This window comes from Protopterus annectens, chromosome 10.part0 (assembly GCF_019279795.1).
Source record: "Protopterus annectens isolate FY-2018-M chromosome 10.part0, PAN1.0, whole genome shotgun sequence".
Lineage (NCBI taxonomy): Eukaryota > Metazoa > Chordata > Ceratodontiformes > Protopteridae > Protopterus > Protopterus annectens.
This window is the reverse complement of record NC_056744.1, coordinates 88228934-88242823: the sequence shown is the minus strand read 5'-3', so window position 1 is coordinate 88242823 and position 13890 is coordinate 88228934. Positions and strand designations below refer to the sequence as shown.

At 41.5% G+C, this 13890-nt stretch overlaps 1 protein-coding gene across 2 annotated transcripts in view; it reads right to left on the bottom strand.

Annotated features, from left to right (window-relative positions):
• EIF3C (eukaryotic translation initiation factor 3 subunit C) overlaps positions 1–13890 on the bottom strand; it is a 484610-nt gene that overhangs the window by 329849 nt on the left and 140871 nt on the right. For both annotated transcript variants that reach the window (XM_044085060.1, XM_044085061.1), the window contains exon 9: positions 9535–9688. In XM_044085060.1, the coding sequence (XP_043940995.1) occupies positions 9535–9688 (154 nt within the window). The remainder of the gene's footprint in view (positions 1–9534; positions 9689–13890) is intronic.

Sequence of the window (13890 nt, the reverse complement as noted above, 5' to 3'; positions counted from 1 at the left end):
GATATGCCAATAAACTAATATTAGAGCAATAATCTCATGCAAAGAAAATAAATGGATAATTAGACTAGACATAATTAGACTAGAATTTGCCTCTATTGATAACTTGATAATCAACCAATGGGACTATTTGCTATCAAGCATGTTACTATATTTATATTTTGTATATTTTTTGTTTTTTTTTTCATTTAATACACTGAAGAAAACTGATTTTGTGAACAATTGTAGCATTGTCTCAAGATACCCAGATTAACCAGCTGAACTGGAGAGGACGCCAGTAATCTACCACTCGACATGCTACAACAGTATAAGGGAGTGCTGTGCCTTTAAGGGAAGTGGATATTCACAGGGGTGGTAGGTGGATGTAGTGCTTTACTTAGTACGAGAGTGCTTACTTAGTTGAGAAGTTTTGAGAACAAGTGCTAGGCTTATAATATAGTGAGTAGTCTGATTATACTAAGAGTAGAGCTTCCTTAAGGGAAAATTTGAAGAGCAGACTTGGCGGAGCCAGAAGAGGTTTAACCTTGTTTAACCGGAGCTACGCTATGTGCAAATAGCGCAAACGCGGATTTTAAACAGGAAACTACAAAACAGCTAGAAATGGTCCAAAACAACCAATTACTACAGCTCCTGTGCTGAGGTCACTTCCTACAGGGACAGGTAGGCTGCTCAAGGCTCCCCACTCCAACTGGTGAGCAAAGAAACTTCCTTCTATCCAAGTAAGGTAATGGACAACACAGGAACTACACCACAGCCCAGAATACAGCAATGCCTGTAAACTGGTCTAAACTAGTCGAGGAGAGGCGGGAAAACAAGGATTATTTATTTATTTTTTATAGAAACACACAGAAAATGCAGAAACAGTGATAAATCAGTTACACAGGCTAGCACACTTTAGTGGGCAGCCTCAACAGTTAAATTAAACAAACAAACTTTCGATCAAATTCGACTAAAAAGTAACTTTAAGTGCAGATTTTAAAATAATGCAGCAAACAGCTAAAAAACAGTTTAGGCTTGTTCAGGGTAAGCTACAGAAGCTATTCCAAGTAAAAAAAAGCAAAGATACTTAAATCCAGAAAGTAGTATCTTTTCTGAGTTCTCTGTAGCTAGGACCACTCTGCAGGACCACGAGGAGCTTGTCTGAGCAGTATAGCCAGAAAAAAACGCCCAGAGGCGGATTTTAAACAGGGAACTACAAAAGAGCTAGAAATGGTCCAAAACAACCAATTACTACAGCTCTTGTGCTGAGGTCCCTTCCTACAGGGACAGGTAGGCTGCTCAAGGCTCCCCACTCCAACTGGTGAGCAAAGAAACTTCCTTCTATCCAAGTAAGGTAATGGACAACACAGGAACTACACCACAGCCCAGAATACAGCAATGCCTATAAATTGGTCTAAACTAGTCGAGGAGAGGCGGGAAAACAAGGATTATTTTTTTGTTTTTTGTAATGTGAGCTGTGTGAATGCAGGTGCACTTGGTTTGGGTGAAGAGGTCTTTCATTATTCGAGCTGTTACAACTGACCCAGCTGTTTGAGATTGGGAATCTTATGTGGACAGTGACCCAATTTTTGGCCAACAAGTCATGACTTGTCATAAGAAAGTCCTATATTGAGTGGCTTATAAACAAAGGGACTGTGACTAGATCTACATATGTCACTGTCCCCTTTACTAAGTTCTCTGGCCAGATTACAATGGCCTATTTGGCATGTATCTGTGCAGACACATGCAAATAAAAACTCACAGAGACACCTTACTAAAGGACATAAGACCTAAACAATAGGTCCTACATGGACTGCCTCAAAGCCCTGTCACTAAACTTGATATCGTACAGATTGCAAGATTAAGAGGTGATCTATGCCTGGAATACCAGGCACTTTCAGACCTATTACTGATGAACATATTGCCCATCAGCAAGTCATATGGCATCAAAAATATTTGGTCCAGAAATCTAAACCTCTTCTGCAACATCAAAAAAAATGTAGTTTGGAGGGCCAGGTATATCTCTGGAAGGACACAGGTGTTCTGGAAAAAAAAAAACTCCCCAGCCACATAAAACAAAGCTAATCTCTGCCCACATTCAACAGCAAGTTGGATCCATGGATGGGTAAATAAAAAATTAACCCAAGGACTGCCACCCACCCATACTACTAATCGACATAGGCAGCTCCTAAACGATGTATCCAAAGCATGGTATCCCTTGAATTATCTAAGGTGCGATTCTGGATATTCACAGTAGAAGTAGTACATAATCATGGGATGGGCAAGGCCAATCTATCATCAAAAAGGATAGGTTACCTCAAACATGAAGAGGGAAACTGGCAGCTAGCCTAACTCTTCTCTATGAGCCGAAATGAGTAACTGAAAATGCGAGACCAGGCATACTAGAAAATGGCTAAATGTATACATTGTAAAGGAACTATTGTGTTTATTGCTTAAGATAGAACAGATATTCAATACTTTACAGCATGTGTATGAAAAGTGCATCATTACAGGCCACAGTCAAAAACAAAGCAGGGAACAACTATATCAATAAGAATGACAAGGTTAGAGACTTTGCAGAAATAAGACAGAAATGACGATGTGATGGAGCACTGTGGTGTGAGTAAGGAAGTATTGGTACTGTTGGAGTGAGGCAGCCACAGATGTTGCAACAAAGTAGTAACTTTAGTTCAAAAAAGGTCAAACCATAAGGTATGTGGACTGAATAGCAAGATTACAACAGAGCTGAATCTTAGTTTGGGATGGTGAAGCTACAGGAAGACATATGAACTGGTATCATTTGAAATTTCTATACCCAGATGATATTGTAAGCACAGAAGAATCTCTCAGTGTAACATGTATCGGCCATTAGCCCTCTAACTCGCATATGAAACCTGATTATGTACTTCTGACTGAAGAGATACGACTCAGCATGAAATACAGAGTTGGGGAGATGTTTTTCGAAGTTGATAATGTTGGCGAAAACTGCATCACCAAGTGGGTATTCACCCTCATACAATCCAAAAGGACTTGCATCTTAAAACATGTCTGGTGGCTACAGAATTTGAGGAACTTTACAAAAACCTCCAAAAGATTCACCAAAACATGCACTGGCGATTTCTTCCTTTTGTCTATAGTTTGTCAAAAGTACTGGAAAGTTTATTCTATGGACATCGAATCAGTATTTTTATAAAATATGGAACTCTTGTGAGATTTACAGCTGCACTGCTCCTTAGGCAAGATGCACACGAAGAGTATGGAAACAAGTGTGTTCATGCCATAGCAGATGTACGTTATAACAGTGCAACCAAGTGAGACACAGTCAATCAGAATGGATCATCTCAAGGGTCGACCTGCTAGGTTAAACTACAGAAGAACAATTTACACAAATGGAGTGTTTGCCTGCCATGTGAATGACTTTGTATGGGGTGGTTCAAACCTTTGTCTCTTCAGTTACTTGCTACCTGAAAGTCATCTTTCAGGTTGGCCATGAAGATGAGACACTTTACACAGGAGTGGACTCTGCTACTGCTGACAGAATGGTGGTGTACATCACACTGTATCGTGGAACCATCAAGTGCTGTGCCGTAAGATGCTCCTCTTAGCCCAACTGAGACAGACTTCTGTTGAAGAGGACAAATTTTCTGAGTTACCAGCTATCATTGTTGATGTTCCCTGTATGCAGACCATGACGAAAATCCATTCTACAAAAGTAGCTCTACAATTTCAGCCTCTGGGAAGGATGAACCCCTGAAAGTAGTAGTCTTCAATGATGCCTAACATGGAAATCTACCTGATGGTGGCTTTCACTTGTGGGGGGGGGGGGATAGGTTCCTGACCCAGAGACTCCCCATACTCTGGAATAGACTACCCATATATGTCAAGCAGAGCGCCTCCTTGGCTCTCTTCAAAAGGAACCTTGATGACTGGATGGGAGATAGGAAATTCATCCTGGGGATCATATCAGTTGCCCTGCTAGAGAGCGGTCCAGAGAAGTAAATATTGTGGGAATAAATATCCAGGGAATTGTTATGGCTAGGTTTGTATAGGCCCTAGGGCCAATAGCCTAGTCCCAACCTATGCACCTGAGGGATCAGTTGTCCTAGGCACATCTCCAAGATGCACTTTGAGGCTGTGTGATATGGAAGAAGCATCTCCCGCCAGGTGTACTGTGCAAGACTCCAGTTATTCTCTGCTGTGTTTGTGAGCATCTGTAAGTATGTTTAAGATATTAAACGGATGGAATTGGAAATTTAAGCAGAGTGCCCTGAAGACAACACCAGGCAGCAGTATTCCATGCATAGTGCCACCTGATGGTGAAGCAAGGAGTTTCCAAAATGAAACCAGCCTGCAGAACTGCATAAGGAAAGCTGATGGTAGAATGCAGAAGTCCACGAAATAATCAAAAGAAAGGAGGAGTACAGGAAAAAGTGGGAGAAACAAAAGATGGACCAGGCTAAGGAGGAGTACTGTAAGGTTAAAGAGGCTAAGAGATGAGTTACAATATCAATGAACAAGGCATCAAATGCACTCAATATACCTCCCCATGTGTTAGCAGAAGAAATCTGGTCAAACCCTAAACTAATGGTGAGACAAAGACCCAAAATATAGGGACAGATTTTAAACACTGCTCTTATTAACTCAAAGCTGCTAGTACAGGATTTGTTTTAGAGTGCATTTTCTGAAGGATTTGAAGTCTGAAACTAACATTTTATGTTAATTAGCAACTACAGTCCTTCGTGATTTGCCAGAAAACCACAAATTTTATGAGGAAAAGACTTAAATATTCGAGGTAAAAATCTGGAGAGTTGAGAGATATCGCCCTTTACCAGCTTCTGGAAAGTAACTCAGTAGCTGACAAAAACTATCAAGTTGCAAGGCAAAGATGAAAAGATAAAGAAAGAATTTAGATACCCTTCATAAGTAATGTCGGCAACAACCTGCTCACCAGTCCACAGGACATCAAAGGCAGATGAAAGTACTTTCCTTCAACCAAAGAAACTGTAATGTCCCAGAACAGCCTGCAACGAAAAAAAAAATATCAGCCTAAAAGAAAAACACTTAAGAAAATGCTTCCAAGGAAGGCAACAGGCTCAAATGAGACCACAGGAGATGTGATCAAGATGTTGGGTGAGACAGGAGAAGTGGTCTTGAGGTTATACATAGCAGTATGGAGGGAAAGATGTACCTTAGATGACTGGAGAATGAGCATTACTAGTGCCAGTATAAAAAAACAAAGGGGACATCCACAACTGAGGGCAATACAAAAGTGTAGACCTCCTTGTCACACTGCATTAAAGTTCCTGAAAGAGTAACTGATAAATGAATATACAGAGAAGCAGAAAGTAAAATGGGAGATGAATAGTTTGGATTCATATCAGTATGCAGCACAACCGACCTGATGTACGCAGTGAGACAGACAGTTGAGAAGCAGCTAGAAATGGGGAAAGAGTCCAACTGGGTATTCCTAGACTTTAATACGACAGTCTAAAGAAAGCGGATCTGCGAAGACTCACAGTGGTTCGAAGTACCAGAAACACTCGTGGAGTTTGTGCAAGCTATGTACAAAGACCCAATGACTCCAGTACGAAATGCATTCGGTCTCACAGAGGGTTTCCCAGTGGGTGGGGGTGCGCATCAGGTTTCAGCTTTGAGGCCACTGCAGTTCACACCAGTGATGGACCACATTAGCAAACAAGTCAGAGGAAACCGTTCAATAAAGCTGCTGTATGCGGATGATGTGGCATTAAAGGAAGACTGAGCTAAAGGTCCCCCTCTATGACCCAACACATACCATGTATTTAAACTCATTAGAAATACTCACCATCCAACCCAATACCATATTCATGGGCAACCTTCATTACCCCAATATTAACTGGGAATCCTACATGACATCAATGTACATGCAGAGATTCCTGGATTTTGTAAACATAAACTCCCTGCACCAGATAGTCAATACACCAACCAGGGGTGCAACCATACTGGATCTGGTCCTCACTAATATGGGAGAGGGCTGCACACTCCCTACTGTAATGACTTCCCTTGTAAAGTCAGACCAGAAAATGGTCTCCTTTAGAAGTAAAAATAAAACCTGGACCCCCAGCTAAACCGGGTGTATTCAGGAACTATTTTAAGGCTAACCTCTTGTTATTAAGTGAGAACCTGGCAACATTTCAGGCCCCTATAAACCCTGAGAACACTTCTGCCTATGCAGAACTGTTCATAGAAACCCTGTATAAGCATGTTAATAGCTGTATAGAGGCAGCTGTACCCACCAGGAAGAACTAACTCAAAAAACAAGCCACCCTGGTGGAATCACAAAATCAATCGGATGTACAACAGGAGGAAGAAAATCATGACATAAAATAGGACGTTAAGCAACCAGCTGGATAAAAGCACTCTCATTAACCTAAACAAACAACTCAGAGGACAAAGTCTACCAAAGCCAAATTTGAGGTAAGTTTGACCTCCCAGGCCAAAGACAACCACAAAGCATTCTTTAGCTATGTCCACAACCTCAAAGGCAATACACAATTGTGTGCAGTGCTCACTGTAAATGGAGCCACCTATACTTTGCCAGAAGACACAGCAAATCTCCTGGCTGATAAATTCAGTTCCAACTTTACTCCTCTCTCCCCCTCAACCTTCCCTCAGGAAAGATAATGAATTACATCTCCCCCTACTATCACTAGGGAACAAGTCCTTAATGCTCTCACCAAGACTAAGAGCACTGCATCAATGGGCCCAGACAGTACCCCAGGATATCTTCCAAACAGCATGAAACATGCTCTATTAGGGCCACTGGAATTATTCTAACTGTAGCCTCCAAACAAGCTTCATGCCTCATGAATGGAGAAAGGCAACAGTCATCCCTCTGCACAAAGGTGGGCCATCTACAGACCCTGGAAACTACAGACCCATAAGTCTCACTAGTCTTATATGTAAAGCCATGAAAAGAATTACGGAGATGATCAAGAGAGATGTAGTAAACCTCCAGACATTGGACCCAACCCAGTTTGGTTTTGTAAAGAGCAGATCATACCTACTCAACCTGGTGGACTTCTTTGGTAAGGTCACCAAAGCAATGGATGAAGGCAAAATCATTCACACTGCCTACCTTGACCTGGCCAAGGCATTTGACACAATATCCCACTCCGGTATTGTTGACAAACACAAGAGATTAGGTACAAACCTGTATGTCACCCAGTGGATAGCCAACTGGCTCACAGACAGGACCCAGGAAGTTAGAACTGGGGAGTCCACCTCTACAAAGAGGCCAGTCACAAGTGGAGTTCCTCAGGGATCAGTCCTTGGACCACTACTTTTTGGCATTTACTTCTCAGAAGTCATGACCATTGCCAGTCGTTTCTGGCTAACAAACTTTGCAGATGATTGCAAATTAGGATCTGTCATTGAATCTCTCACTGACACAAATGTTCTCCAGGAGGGGTTGACACAGACAAACAAGTGGTGTCAGTCACGGATTAAAGCTAAATGCCAAGAAATGCATAACAGTATCCTTTGGGAAGTCATCCATCTCTGGTAACTATCATATTGACAGCACACCCCTTAGAGTTGACCCAGTAGTCCGGGACTTCGGGATACACACAGACAGTAATCTAGCCTTTGATCATCACGTGTCTTCAGTGGTCAGGAAATCATTCTAGGTTGCGTAACTTATAAACAAAGGTACGGCATCCAAGTCTAAGGAAGTCACTGTTCCACTGTATTTGGCATTCATCAGCCCTATCATTGAGTACAATGCCCCCTTTGGTATGCACCTAACCCAGGCATATCCAACAACTAGAACATTCAAAGAGGTTCCTCACTAAAAGAATACAGGGCATAAGTAGTATGTCCTATGCAGACCGCCTCAAGACCCTATCTCTGTATTCTGTCTCTTACAGGCTTTTGAGGGGAGATCTATGCCTGGCATACAGAGCACTGTCAGACCCCACTCTGATGAACCTCCTGCATATCCACAAAACAGCATCAGAACTGCCAAATCTAAAGACTTAAACCTTGCCTCGGATATAAATAGGACCTGCTGGAGAGAGAGGTTATGTATCCCAGAGACTACTCCATCTATGGAACAGGCTTCCCCATCCATGTGAAGCAAAGTTCCTCCCTAATCCAATTCAAGTGCAACTTGGACAACTGGATGTGAAACTGGAAATTCATCCCTGGTTTGGCACCTATGTCTCTAATGCAAACAGGTAACCTGTAAATGGTTCATCTCCCAAGGTCCATGCTTACACTTATCAAGGGTATCAGAACTAGTCAGAGATTTGGGATGCATGGCGAAGCTTAAAAAGGCCCTTGTAGTTGCTAGCTTAGTAACACCTATGATGAACTTCAGCAAAAAAGACAGGGGAGTGGAATACAAAATTGAAGTCACACAGGATGAAACTGAGTACGAATAAGACAGTTGTCATTGCAGAAAATGGGGGGGGGGGTCAGAAGATGCTGAGAAATCTGACAAAAGGGAAGAAAGGGGAACAGGTTAACAGATTCAAGTATTGATGATGGATGGTTTAGGAAAAAAAAGTCTGAATGAAAAGGTCAAAGCTAGAATCAGAGGGGCTGCGGCCAACTGGCACGGATTGACATGGGTACTGTATGACAGAAGAATGCCAAAGTAGCTGAAAAGAAAGTGCACAAAACAATGACTCATCCAGTACTACTGTATGGTACAGAAACCTGGGCAGTGAAGGTAGAGGAGTTGAGTAAGCAAGTAGTAATGCAGATGAAGTGCCTTTGATGGGTGGTAGGATGCACACCGAGACAGACGAAGAAAGGAGGACATCAGAGCAGAGGCCAGAATAGCTCCAACCGCAAAGAAGGTCAAACAGAACAGATTAAAGTGGTTCAGGAACATAGGCACAAGACAATCTGGGACACACAGGAAGTACGCAAGAGAAAGCAAAGGTATCCAAGCAGAGAGACAGATGGATTGCTTGAGAAGACCTATGACAGCCAGACATGCCTGGCGAAGGTAAGAGTAGCACTGAATTAAGACAGATGCTGACAGCTGATACGGCAGCCTGATGCAATGTGGAAAATGGGAAAAAGGGGCTTGTTGAGGAGGACTGGATGGATGATGGGAGGATAGGAGGACTATGCGAGGAGATGAGGGCTGTTTACATGGCATGACTGGATGATGAGGAGTTTGCTAACATTCAGGCGACAGATCAGGGAAGATACAAGGAACACACACACACACATAGCGCTGGTGGATTGGAACAGCCATGATAAATAGGCCAAAGATGGAGTACAAGAGCTGGCTAAGTCAGATGTGCAACTCTTCTCTAAAGGGACATGGACACATGGCTGGTCAATCAGTTTTCAGAGTACAAAATTTCTAGAGAGGCACCTGACACATGCAAACGTGGATATTTTGCAACACTTTCAAAAATATTTTCCTTGGTCAATTCGTCCTTTCACATGGGGCTGATGAAACCACCTACTGCAAAGAAATGTGAATAAAAGCTTCCATCCAAAACAGCAAAATCTACACACAAAGTAAACAAAAAGAAGAAAATAGGCAGCAGTGCATACCTTTACCATGGGTGCTCCCCACTTCACCTTCTCCCACTCGCCAGGTTCTTCATCTTCCTCCTCCTCTTCGAGCCTCTTTAACTTCCTTTCCGGCTTCTTTCTGCCTTTGTCTTCACGTTTACTCTCAAGTTTTGGTTCAGCATCCACTGGTGTCCTGCGAACAATAATGCAGGGTCACTGTGACCCAATACACAACAGCATGCAAAATGATTCAGTAAGGTAGACATAACTGCACAAGGACTCAGTAACAGCTCACACAGCAAATGTAAACATAAAGCTGCTTTGAAGAGGGCGAGACCCTTGTCTCCAGCAGCTACTTCTGGCTCTTGTTCAAGTATAAGTATCCTGTAACAAATGTGAATATTCTGTAATCAGTCTGCATAACTGAACATACCTGAAATGAAAGCGTTAGGATGCCCCCTCCCCCCAATAATCACCACTTCTGCTACACACCATCTTCACAATCAACACATCCTGTGGAAAGGAGAAACCCCCACAAAGGATATTGGGATCTCAGTCAATGTGAAACGCCACATTTGTGAATTTGTGACTGTACATGAGACCTGATCATCTCTTCTGTGGTGCACAGAAGTCTGCCACCCTTCCTGAACCGCTTCAAGAGAGATCAAACCACAGGTAAGTTTCTTTACTATGCAAGAAGACTTAAGCCTCTATGACTGATGTACAATTGTGTTTATCCAGAAACTTTTTTTTTTTATTTTAAGTGCTGAATTTAGGGAGAAAAAATGATTTAATATATGCTACAGGAATACTGCACTCTTGTAATAAAGGAAGCAATATGCACTTTTATGAACCTTGAAACTTGATAAAGTTGTGTGCGTTAGCTGGTAGAATGCCAACTCACTTACAAATTGGAGTTGAAGGGAGGGGAGTAGATCCACCATTCAAAGAACTGAACAGATTATTATAAATTAGGGGTACACTTCCTTACAGTTTAGTACACTGCACTTAATCCTAATTTCTTTCAAGGGTCAAATTTATTTTATTTGCTATTGACCAGGTTGGTCCCACTAAGCGTCTGGCTTTTCTCAAGGGGGCCCTAAACTGTATTTATACAGACCTTCTGTACGCCACCCTGACAGGTCAGCAGAGCTTTCTCTTCTAGCAAGAGAGTTACTTTTTTTTTTTTTTTTTAATATACAGGGACGTTCTAAAGAATTCTAACCCTCTACTCCCCAAGCCAAAGGCTTGAGGTCTAAAATGTTATGAATATATTGAAAATATATAGACTTCTGGGTACATTGGGTACTTCTGGGCAAAGCCTGCTTAAGAAACTAAGAAAGCGGTGGAGAAAACAGCATGACGGCACAGTTAAGAAATGGGAAAAAACAGAGGTACACCACTGAACAGCAGACCGAGGTGCACTTCAGCACTCTAGGTATGCTACAGTCCCTACGTAAGGGGGCAAAGATCAATGTAGCAAGCTAATCCAAGCACAAAAGGTGCGATAAAACCTTCACTATGACTTTTGGCTGCGATAAAACCCTCACTATGACTTTTGGGTGCGATAAAACCCTCACTATGACTTTTGGGTGCGATAAAACCCTCACTATGACTTTTGGTTGAGATAAAACTCTCACTAGGACTTTTGGCAGAGATAAAACTCTCACTAGGACTTTTGGCTGAGATAAAACTCTCACTATGACTTTTGGCTGAGATAACTCTCTCACTATGACTTTTGGCTGAGATAAAACTCTCACTATGACTTTTGGCTGAGATAAAACTCTCACTATGACTTTTGGCTGAGATAAAACTCTCACTATGACTTTTGGCCGAGATAAAACTCTCACTATGACTTTTGGCCGAGATAAAACCCTCACTATGACTTTTGGCTGAGATAAAACTCTCACTATGACTTTTGGCTGAGATAAAACTCTCACTATGACTTTTGGCTGAAATAAAACCCTCACTATGAATTTTGGCTGAGATAAAACTCTCACTATGACTTTTGGCTGAAATAAAACCCTCACTATGACTTTTGGGTGCGATAAAACCTACACTATGACTTTTGGCTGAGATAAAACCTTCACTATGACTTCTGGGTGCGATAAAACCCTCACTATGACTTTTGGGTGCGATAAAACCCTCACTATGACTTTTGGGTGCGATAAAACCCTCACTATGACTTTTGGGTGCGATAAAACCCTCACTATGACTTTTGGGTGCGATAAAACCCTCACTATGACTTTTGGGTGAGATAAAACCCTCACTATGACTTTTGGCTGAGATAAAACCTTCACTATGACATTTGGGTGCAATAAAACCCTCACTATGACTTTTGGGTACAATAAAACCCTCACTATGACTTTAGGCTGAGATAACTCTCTCACTATGACTTTTGGCTGAGATAAAACTCTCACTAGGACTTTTGGCTGAGCTAAAACTCTCACTATGACTTCTGGCTGAGATAAAACCATCACTATGACTTTTGGCTGAGATAAAACCCTCACTATGACTTTTGGCTGAGATAAAACCCTCACTATGACTTTTGGCCGAGATAAAACCCTCACTATGACTTTTGGCTGAGATAAAACTCTCACTATGACTTTTGGCGGAGATAAAACCCTCACTATGACTTTTGGCTGAGATAAAACCCTCACTATGACTTTTGGGTGCGATAAAACCCTCACTATGACTTTTGAGTGCGATAAAACCCTCACTATGACTTTTGGCTAAGCTGCCCGTTAGTCTCCTTTAGCTGTGTGCAGCACTTTACAAGTTGCATAGCATGCTTTTTTCAGGTCCACTACAATGCAGTCCATTCTTCACCTAAACTTATTTATACAACATTATCTCTTTTAGTGTGGGGGATGTCAACAAATGAAGCTGTCTGCAGCACAATGCAAAAATAAAAGCTGCTGTGGTGTGAGAAAGACCATTTACTGGAAGCAGCAGCTACCCTCCACAGCACAAAGCATGTGCTTTAACAGGAGGAGAAAGTAGTCCGTACAACGATGCAGGCAGAGGGATAAACTCAGAAGGAAGGAAGATACATCAGACCACAGCAAGCAAAGCTTTAATCGATCTTGTATCTTATACAGAGATATAATTGTGGAGAGGGTAGTTATCAGGTTAAGAGTCCAAATAATGGGCAAGTATATTTTGTTAATACCTATAATGTAAGAATGCAGGAGACTTTGTGTCCTTAAATATTTTTGGGAATTTTTGTTAAATGATCCTAAGCTTAAGGAAATTTTGCCAGGTAAGCCACTGCTGTCCCTTAAGAGAGGTAGAAGTATTAAAGATATCTTAAGTCATAGTCAGTTTCAATGTCGTACAGAAAATTTGTATAGGACTGTAGGAATAAGAGGTATGAAGTCATTTGAAAAACATTGTGTGTGTCAATATGTTGTGCTACATTATGATGGCATAAATGGGATTCCTTTTACCCTTAGGTTTGATGTGCATTGTAATAACAATGGGGTCATTTATGTACTGAAGTGCTCCTGTGACCTATATTATAACGGTGAAATAAAAAGGAAGTTTAGAGTTAGATTACAGGAGCACTTGAGAGAGATAAAAAAATAAAAAATTAGATAGTCTCCTAGCACAACACTTCAGTTTACATCATAAGGGTAGAAGTGAGTGTTTAATGGCAACTATTTTAGACATTGTTCAAGGATGGGATGATATGGAAGTTAAAAGAAAACTTCTACATAAAGAAACTGTGTATTCTGAAGTTTAGAACTTTTGTCACCTAATGGGTTAAACACAGATTGTAACTTGAGGGAGTTTATTTAATTGAATTTTAATTGATGTAACTGGAGGGCGTTTCTTTAACTGAATTTTAATTGATGTAATTATTGGTCCTACACAAGACATTGAAAAATGTATTGTTTTATCTCCTGAAGGTTTGTTAGCCAAGGCGGTAAGATCGATTAAAGTTTTGCTTGCTGTGGACTGGTGTATCATCCTTCCTTCTGTGGTATTGGATTTTGCGTTTTTTTGTCGTTATATACGCCTAGTGATCCGGACTACTAGCTTCCTAGGATCTTTAGAAGTAAAGGTACCAATTCTGCTCAAAGGACGTTCGACTGTTTTGTTACTAAAACTAGTGTTTGGCTGAAGCCGTGGCTGGTACTAGCGGTAAGGAGCAGTGCAATTCTCAATGGAAAAACCTACCTGAGGACGGTCAACGTCTGAGTGAATAATCCATTTTCTGAAGTGGGACAAAAAGTGCCTCACTCATTGCAACCCGAGTTACAGGCTTTGGTTGCAAAACTGGACAGACTCAAACCTCTCTGCATTATAATTTATCGTGTCTGCAAAGGTATGTGGAACTTGACATCACTCCTCGGGGTTTATAGGAATCCTTCCTTACCCTTTGATTTGTCT